At 41.4% G+C, this 9812-nt stretch overlaps 1 protein-coding gene and 1 pseudogene across 1 annotated transcript; one reads left to right on the top strand and one right to left on the bottom strand.

The window, feature by feature from the left end:
* The first annotated feature begins 247 nt into the window (after window positions 1-247).
* On the top strand, window positions 248-3047 carry LOC112806319 (olfactory receptor 51A7-like; annotated as a pseudogene).
* A 3028-nt stretch (window positions 3048-6075) lies between these two features.
* On the bottom strand, window positions 6076-7044 carry OR51S1 (olfactory receptor family 51 subfamily S member 1). Its single transcript, XM_025848611.2, has one exon. It carries the CDS (start codon window positions 7042-7044, stop codon window positions 6076-6078), a length of 969 nt encoding a protein of 322 aa, XP_025704396.2.
* Between the last annotated feature and the right edge of the window lie 2768 nt (window positions 7045-9812).

The raw sequence follows: 9812 nt of genomic DNA, 5'->3' as shown, positions 1-9812 counted from the left end.
ATCAAACACCTTGTTGCTTCCAAGCTATTGAGTTGTTTAGGAGTATGTCAGGGAACGAAGATAGACTTGAAGAGTATAAAGTCTTGAATATCATCAAGAACCTGCTTAAATCTACTCTGCATTTTTCTTCATATAGAAGAAGTTATATTACATTATTGCTTGATACCTAAGGATGAGCTATATTTAATTTATTTGTTGTTAATGTTATTTATCTACCAGGAGCATATAAATGAGAGACCTATTTGTGATGTTTGCTTTCAGTACCTCAGAATTTGAAATCTCCACCTTCCTGTTAATGGGGATCCCAGGGCTTGAGTATGTGCACATTTGGATCTCTATCCCCATCTGCTTCATGTACCTCCTGGCCATCCTGGACAACTGCACCATCCTATTTGTCATCAGGACAGAGCCTTCCCTGCATGAGCCCATGTACTATTTCCTCTCCATGCTGGCTCTGTCTGACCTGGGCTTGTCTTTCTCTTCTCTTCCGTCCATGCTGAGGATCTTCTTATTTAATGCCATGGAGATTTCTGCTGATGCATGTATTGCCCAGGGATTTTTCATCCACAGGTTCACAGACATGGAATCCTCGGTGCTTCTGATCATGTCCTTTGATCGCTTTCTAGCCATTTGCACCCCCTGAGGTATAGCCTCCATTCTTACCAGCTCCAGAGTTTTGCATATCGGACTGACATTTGCTATCAAAAGCATTCTACTAGTTCTTCCTCTTCCTTTCACTTTAAAGAAACTCAGGTACTGTAATAAACGCCTGTTCTCACACTCCTACTGCCTCCACCAGGATGTCATGAAACTGGCCTGCTCTGACAATAGGGTTAACTCTTACTATGGTCTGTTTGTCGCACTCTGCATGATGTCAGACAGTGTGTTCATTGCGGTTTCCTATGTCTTCATCCTGAAGACTCTATTGGGTATTGCATCCCATGGGGAGAGACTTAAAGCTCTTAATACCTGCGTGTCCCATAATTGTGCTGTGCTCATCTTCTATGTGCCCATCATCACCTTGGCTACCATGCATTGCTTTGCCAAGCATAAATCCCCTTTGGCTATGATTCTGATAGCTGATGCATTCTTGTTGGTACCACCTTTGATGAATCCCATTGTGTATTGTGTAAAAACTCGGCAGATTAGAATAAAAGTCCTGGAAAACTGAGTCTAAAGTCTAAATGATGGGGCAGAGGTGGAAGTTCCATTTTCTCTACAATAAATTGTCGTAGGAGGAGGGCAATATTTCTTTCAAAGAGGAGATATTTCCCTTTACTTCCTAGTCCTTAAGTTACATTAATTAATTAGTCAGTCTATCAATTAATCCCTAAAGGGGATCTAATATACCACAGCATATCTGCTTTTAAGGAAGAGGAGGCCTGCATTTCAGAGAGTAGGTAGGAATCCTTTTGTTATTGTTTGGAGAATTGATGGCCTCTATCTTCAGGTATGAATGAAGAGCAAGAATCCAGAGAAGCTTCTGAGGAAGAACGATGATAAGCGGCCCTAAACTGTGACTGGTAGAGCTCTACAAGATTCTGGAGCCATTTAACATCTTTGTATTTGCTTTCCTTATTTGATTCTTTTTTGTGATTTACATTAAGCCCTTAATGTGTCTAAGTTGGTTTAAATATGTTCTTTTCCTTGTTACTCAGAGTGTGGTACAGTGCTAACAGCATAAGCATCACCTGGAAAGTAACTAGAATTGCAGAATCTCATGCCCTGCTGCAAGCCTATTAAGTGAGAATCTGCATTTTACCAAGACCTTAGATGACTGGTATGTACATTAATGTTTGGGAAAGAAAACTTGTGGGGAACAATGTGAAAGGGGAACCTAGAGAGTATGTTTTCTGCTGATGCCAAATTGGGGGGAAATTGTAGGAGGAAATTACAGGTGGTCATTGGCATTTGGCAATTTCTAGTAAAGGCAGGGGGCTGAGTCCTTGGGGCACAATTGATAGAGACCCAGAGACATCTCTCATATCATATGTATTATCTCTCTCACTGACTACATTATGATTTTCCACAAGGAAAGAGTTGTGAGTTAATCACTTTAAAAGTCTCCTCACAGTAAAATACCTTGTTCAGAATATGTGCTTGGTAGATGTATATCAGTTTGAACTAAACAAATAGTCTGAAGTTTTGCTGGGGGTGAATCAGGGCGGTCATCACCTAGACTCAATTCACCTCTGCACTCTCTGTACCTCTTACCAGAAGCTAACATTGACAGGGAATATAAGGGCCCTTTGTGAGAGACAGAGAATTTAGGGCAGCCCATAATACCATTAGGTACCAATAACTGTCAAGCCACAACATGGAATCTGCACCACTGTGGCCAAACAGACATCCAAACAACTTTCTTACCTGAGCCTACCTGGACTCACCTGTCACTTCCTGATGTTGTAAATGGAGCCAGATTAGAGTGCTCCAAGGACATCCTAATGAGAAAGTGTCAACCAAGACGCTTTAGGAGCTATGAAGATATGCCATCTTTATTTAAGGAATCAGAGTCCAGGATTACTGCTAATCAATAGGATATAATGTAGCTCCAGACTGGGGAATTAGAAGCCAACCTATAGAAGAAAGAGTAAAAAGGCCCTATCAGGGATAACATGTTCTCTAAACCTTCTATTGTGATAACTTAGTCCTGTCAGGGAGGTGGCCAGAGGAGTAAAAAGGCTCAAGACTCAGCCAGGAAACCAGTCCTCTGGTTTCAGCTCTGCCATTTCCTGGCTATGTGGTCTTGAGGAAATTACTTTCTGTGTGTTGTATATTATGATAGATTTCATATGTGCTTAGAAATTTAAAAAAAATTCCTTCTTTCTGCATTATATGAATAACTATGCTAATCTTTTTAAAAGCCATAAGATCCAAATATGGTCTTTAGACAAAAATGTTTAGACAAAATAGCATTTAGATGAGTTCATATAAAAATAGAGATTTACAGGTTATCTTAAAAGTAGGAAGTTACGGTAATACTAGGTCTACATTCCCACATGGAAACAGTAAGAACCCACTGGAAAGTCCCCATCATCACAGTCTGAGGACGGGCTTGTTCCACTTACTGCTATTATTACCTTGTTCCCCTAGGTATTTGAACTTATGATCCCTGTTATGAATTCTTAATTGCTTACTCATTCTCTCTTTCTTTCATACACACACACACGCACACACACACACACACACACACACACACACACACACACATTCTGGCTACAGGTCTGAAGTCTTTGTTTAGCTTTGTTTAGCAATGGGACCAACCCAGAGATCTGAATTTTGCACCGCTCTTCCTGGTTTTCAGTTTCCACCAACTCCCCTGTATCACTGTTACATTTTGTTTACAACTGTAAACATTCCTGTTAATACCTCTGTTCCCCTGTGTGAACATTTTCCCTCAAATCTGTCAGGTGAGTTGCAGAAAGAACAGTGTCCCCTGACTGGCCACGAGTGGTAATACCAACTACTGGACACATGAAGACTGACATGATTGAGTGGATGTATCTGTGGCCAGGAGAGAGCGTTAGAGAGAGAGAGTTCTGTGTTGCCCTGCACTAGTAAACAGATGGAGGCCACCAGCGGTGCTGGGTTTAGTTTGTCTCCTGCTGACTTACAAAGGCCCATGCAAAAGTGCTTTCAACGGATCCCCAAGTTGAAGTTTTCCTTCAATAAAATGAGGTGTTATGAACTGAAAGAATCTTCCAGCTGTAAAGTTCTTTATTCACATTGAGTATGCATATAAGGTTTAAATATAATTATTTTTAATTTCATTAATTCCAAGTAACTACCATTTATTGAATATCTCTTATGTTCAGACACCTTGATAAAGGGACTTGATTTTGGGGTGCCTGGGTGGCTCAGTCGGTTAAGCGTCTGCCTTTGGCTCAGGTCATGATCCTGGGGTCCTGGGATCGAGCTCCCAGTCAGGCTCCCTGCCCAGTGGGGAGTCTGCTTCTCCCTCTCCCTCCCTCTGCTCCTCTCCCCCAGTGTGTGCATGCTCTCTCAAATGAATAAATAAAATATTTTTTTAAGGGACTTTATTTCATGCAGTCCTTATTATAGGTATTTTGTAAACATAAGAACAACATTTGACAAATTGCACAGGAAGTAGTGAAGTGAGAATTCAAAACCAGGCCAGTGTGACTTTCAACTCTTTCCATCACTCTACTCTCAATAAATAAATGAGAAGCTGGAGGTGGGAAGAAAGGATAAACTTTGGGAAAAGCAGGGTTTCTCAGAGACCTCATTCCTGTTGCCTCAAGGCCAGACTGTTCCTCTGTTCAGCAATTTTAAAAGCATATTTTGTAGCAGGGGCTTTGGACTAAGCAATTTGAAATAAATGCTGGCTTTGCAACTCATTTTATATACTTCAAGCATTCTTAAATTCTCAGTCTCAGTATTCTCATTTGTGAAATGGAGAGACTAATTACCTAATTTAATAAGAGGGTATATAATATGCTTTGCAGAGAAGCTTGGTATAAGATGAGGATATAATTGTTCCTGCCTTCCTGGAATGTATCCTGACATATCATTGTGTGTTCTTGTTTTAGCACTAGATAGATTCAGTTTGCTACTTTTCATTTAAAATGGCTTCTTCTATAATCACAAAAGAACAAGGATGTTTCAATATCGGAAATTGAACAACACATTAAAGCAGACAATTATAGGGACACCTGGGTGGCTCAGTCTGTTAAGATGCTGGCTCTTGGTTTTGGCTCAGGTCATGATATCAGGGTCCTGGGATTGAGCCCTGGATCGAGCTCTGTTCTTAGTGGAGAGTCTGCTTGGGACTGTCTCTCTCCCTCTCCTTATGCCCTTCCCCCAACTCATGTGTGTGCTCTCCCTCTCTCAAATAAATAAATCTTTTTTTTAAAAATCAGACAACTATAGTTATATTAGTGGGTGCTGAAAAAACACTTAATAGGATTGATCAAATAAGCTTATTAAAAATCAATAAAATTTGGAATACACATATATTATTTAAATATTAGAAGTTTACCCAAAGATCAAGCAGCCAACCATTGTTCTAACAGGTGAAACATTAATGCCACTTCTGTAAAAATCAAAAACAAGATTTGAGTGTTCACTTTCACTCTTAATCTTTCACAGTGGGTTGGGGATTCCATAAATTAAATAAAGTAAAATGGAATAAGTTGTATGAATAGTAGGGAAACATTACCAATCACCTATTTTTACTTATATATGCTAAATACAAATAAAATCCAGAAATAAAATCTATAATTTACATGATAATTTGGTAAAATAGATAGTAATGCAAGATAAAAATGTTATTTCTCAATCTAGCATTATGTGTGTGGAAATAGAAATAGGGAAATACTTTATAAGAGCAACAAAATACATTTTAAAACTATAGAAATAAATTTAACGCAAATAATTTTATTGAAAAATTTTAAAAAGGTGTTAATAAGTGAAACATCTATCATATATTCTTGGATGTGAATGCTTATCATAAATGTTGATTCTCTTACATTTAATCTATACAAATAATGTAATTCTTGTTAGGATTCCAAAGCTCGTGTTTGTTTTATGAGAGGGAGATCACTTTATACCATATTAACTAAGTCAGAGTATGAGGCTACACTAATAGATCAGTGATATGTGATTATATACATGACACATATATATCAAAATCCATGAAAAGCTTTGTAAAACAATGTACACACACATGTAGAGTGCCATCGAATGTTTCTGTCTTCTCATTTCTCTGCTGTGTAGCTGTTTAACTCCTCCAGTTTCCTCAGTTATTGGGGTATAGATGTGGTGGGGAAATGAACAAAAACAGAACAACAACAGATGCATACTTGGAAGGTTGTGACAAGACCTAGATCCTGGCCTCTCTGTGCCATGGATCAGTAACAGTGGGTAGACCACTGCCATTCTCTGGAGCTTGTAAGCTTTCCTTAATATACACATGCACACTTGCAAGGATAGGCATCCATGTATATGTGCTTATGTGTGCCTGAGTGACCATTTCATGCATGGTGAACTGAGTTCTTATCATGGAAACCTTTGTACCAGGTAGCCTTGAGCTACCAAATGTGGAGGGCATCCTCCTCATGGAGCACAACCCACCTTCTTGGGCTGTAACCTCTTGAGTATTCTCTCTCTAATCTCCTTCATCTTGACGCTATAGAGAATAGGGTTTATCAGTGGAGGAAGCAGGAAGTGGACATAGGAGAGAAGAGTATGGGCAGGCTGAGGTACTGGCACCCTGAGACAGTCAATGAGGGCCAGGAGGATCATGGGCATGTAGAAGAGGAGCACAGCAGAGAGGTGGGCAGCACAGGTTTGACCAGCCTTCCAGCGCTCCTCTCTGGATCCCAAACCTTGCAACACCCTGCCAATGAGGCCATAAGAGAAGAAAATAAGCAGGGGGTCCAATCCCATGGCTGACAGAACCACAAAGAGGCTGTAGACTGCACTCCAAGCTCCCGGGCAGGCCAAATGGGCTATATCTGGGTGCAAGCAGTAAGAATGGGTCAGAACCTGTGGGTGGCAGTAGGACATGTTGGCCAGGAGGAATGGCAGAGGCAGGTGGAGACCCAGGCATCGGAAAGTGATAGCCAGGCCAATCTTGCTAATGACATTGTTGGTGAGGAGCAATGGGTAGTGGAGAGGGCGGCAGATGGCTAGTGCGCGATCTAAGGCCATGGCGAGCAAAACAGAGGACTCCATGACAGAAAAGACATGGACAAAGAACATCTGTAGGAGGCAAGCTGAGGCAGGGACAGCATGAACACCAGCAAAGGCAAGACCCAGCAGGGTTGGCATCAGGGCTGTGGCCAAGCCAACATCAGAGACACTTAGCAGGAAGAGGAAGAAGTACATTGGGCGGTGCAAGGTGGGATCCAGGGCAATGATCCAGAGGATAGTACCATTTCCCAGGGCAGAAAGAAGGTAGATGGTGAGGAGTGGTATTGTCCACCAGGAGGGTACAGCTGACAGACCTGGCATGCCCACCAACAAGAAGGTGGGGGCCATTGAAGTGTTACTGGGGGCTGCCTGGTTGGGGAATGTTGACATAGTTCTGGATCCCACTTTGAATTTTGGAACCTGAAAACTGATTGGAAAGATTTACTTAGTATTTTGAAACATTTGCATAATGCAATCTAAAACAACCTGCCCCCTCCTTCCGCAGCTCCCAGCACAATGCTTACATGTTCCCTTCCCTGAACACACAAACATTCTAATATCTGTGCCATACCCATCTCTTGTCTTCGCAGTTTTTCTAAAGCTGTCTTTAAATCTGTTTCTCTCCCTAAATTGTTGCCCCACTTTCCTTTAACCCTGCCTAGGAGCTTTTTCCTAACTCATGTCCCGCCATCAATGGTGAACACCTGCAAGGGGGTCCACACTCCTATAAATACCTTTTCTGCTCCCCTCAACCCCAGACATTCTGACTTCCATGCTGCCTTAACACATTCACATTTCAGTGAACTTTAAGTGCTCTCATCAAAGTCACCAATTACCCCTTTAGTACTAAATCAAGGGGCACTCATATTTCCTAAACGAATGTATTTCTTAATGAACTTTGGCTGTTATAAATCCAGTTTCTCCTTCTCTTTTTAATTCTACCTCTCAGAAGTTAACTGCTCAGTTTACCTTGCTATGTCCTGTCCAAGATATATCTTGGCATTTTTGAGGGATCTTTATTTGGGTCTTTTCTTTTTCTTCAGTGGTCTTATCTACTCTCATGACTTTAACTAAACTCTGTAAACTGATGAATCACAAATATATCCCCCTAGATCATTCTATATTCATCTCACCCTGGAAATCTCTACCTTTATGTCCCATTTATTTTTATTTTATTTTATTATTTAATTTAATTTAATTTATTTGAGAGAGTGAGAGAGTGAGAGAGAGAGCGCATGAGCAGGGGAAGGAGCAGAGGGAGAGGGAGAGGTCAAGGGAGAGGGAGAAGCAGACTCCCTGCTGAGCAGGGAGCCTAAAGTGATGCTCCATCCCAGGACCCTGGGATCATGTTCTGAGCCAAAGGCAGATGCTTAACCAACTGAGCCACCCAGGTGCTCCTGTCCCATTTATTTTAAATTCAAATAATTCAGAACAGATCTTCACAAATGCTTCTTAAAACCTCTTCCAGTTTCCTCAATTAGTAGGAGACCGTGTTAGGGAAATTACAACAATGACAAAAGAAAAAAAAAAAGGGAACATATCTTGATTCTCTAAGTCAGTTGGTGATATCACCACTCACCAATTTGCCAAAATAAAAGCCCCACAATTAACCTCACTTCACATATAATGTCCAAATATTTTTCCTAATTTCAACTAGAAGGCCTGAACACACACTATAGTCTTATCTCCTTCTCTCAGTCAAATGCCCAAAAAAGTTAAGAGCTGAAATTCCAGACAAAAGGACCATGAAATTGTGATAATGGGGAAAAGAAAAACAAAAAAATGCTAAGTTTTGTTCTTAGGGGAATAATATGGATGTAGATTAACTCTAAATATTTATTATGAAATTCTAAATGCATATATCCTAAAAATATGAAGTTAAATATTTAAAAATTAAGTGTAAAACTTTCAAACTATAAAGGAAAATAAATGAAACAAAGATCTTAATCAAACAGAAAACATTAAAAAAGGAATGAACAGGGGTGCCTGGGTGGCTCAGTCAGTTAAGCATCTGACTCTTGGTTTTTGGCTCGGGTCACTCTCTCAGGGTCATGAGACTGAGCCCCTTGTAGGCTCTGTGCTGGGCGTGGAGCCTGCTTAAGCTTCTCTCTCTCCTTCTCCCTCTGCCCTCCCCCCCTTAAAAAAATGGAATGAGTAGGAACAAGATATTCATTTGTAGCGTGATTGCGTGAGGGGGTTGAAAAATCTTCTCCTGAAAAACAACTGCAAAACTGGTAAAACTGGCGCCTGGGTGGCTCAGTCATTAAGCGTCTGCCTTCCGCTCAGGTCATGATCCCAGGGTCCTGGGATCGAGTCCCGCATCGGGCTCCCTGCTCCGCGGGGAGCCTACTTCTCCCTCTCCCGCTCCCCCTGCTTGTGTTCCTGCTCTCATTGTCTCTCTCTGTCAAATAAATAAATAAAATCTTAAAAAAAAAAAAACTGGTACAGCTGTCAATAACACCATTTTAACACCCTGGAAATCCATCAAAAACATAAGCCCATTTGTGAAAACTACAGAACTGGGCGCCTGGGTGGCTCAGTTGGTTAAGCGACTGCCTTCGGCTCAGGTCATGATCCTGGAGTCCCGGGATCGAGTCCCACATCGGGCTCCCTGCTCAGCAGGGAGTCTGCTTCTCCCTCTGACCTTCTTCCCTCTCGTGCTCTCTCTCTACCTCATTCTCTCTCTCAAAAAATTAAAAAAAATCTTTAAAAAAAAAAAAGAAAACTACAGAACTTTGGGAAATAACTCCCATGTTGTTGACATTCTGGCGGGGGGCTGCCCTCATTATCCCTACTGCCTCCTGTCCTGTCGGTGGCGGTAAAACAGGGAGTGCTGACAGCTTCGTTCCAGCTGCCTGAGCTGGCTTCTTTGATTTGGAGCTTGTCGGTTAGTGTGGCGATGTTGGTGGCAGGCCGGTAGGAAGGGCCTGAGGCTCTACTACCCTGAGGTTGTGGCCTTCTTTGGGGTGAGCCATGGATCAGCGGACTAGCTGGGTATTTCACAGTGAATTCTGGCAAAATGGCAGATGGATTTCCAACCGTAACAATAGTTACAAAGTAAAAGGACAAAACACTCCTCACAAAAAGTAGACACTGTTAGATAGAATAAAAAAAGCAAGGAATAACTATATTCTGTACACAGGAGTCATACTGTAGGT

The sequence above is a fragment of the Callorhinus ursinus genome, unplaced genomic scaffold (assembly GCF_003265705.2).
Source record: "Callorhinus ursinus isolate GAN/ISIS: 27379988/994484 unplaced genomic scaffold, GSC_fseal_2.0 scaffold35, whole genome shotgun sequence".
In the NCBI taxonomy this organism is placed as follows: domain Eukaryota; kingdom Metazoa; phylum Chordata; class Mammalia; order Carnivora; family Otariidae; genus Callorhinus; species Callorhinus ursinus.
Note: the sequence above shows the minus strand (reverse complement) of the source record. Positions and strands in the feature narration are given on the sequence as shown.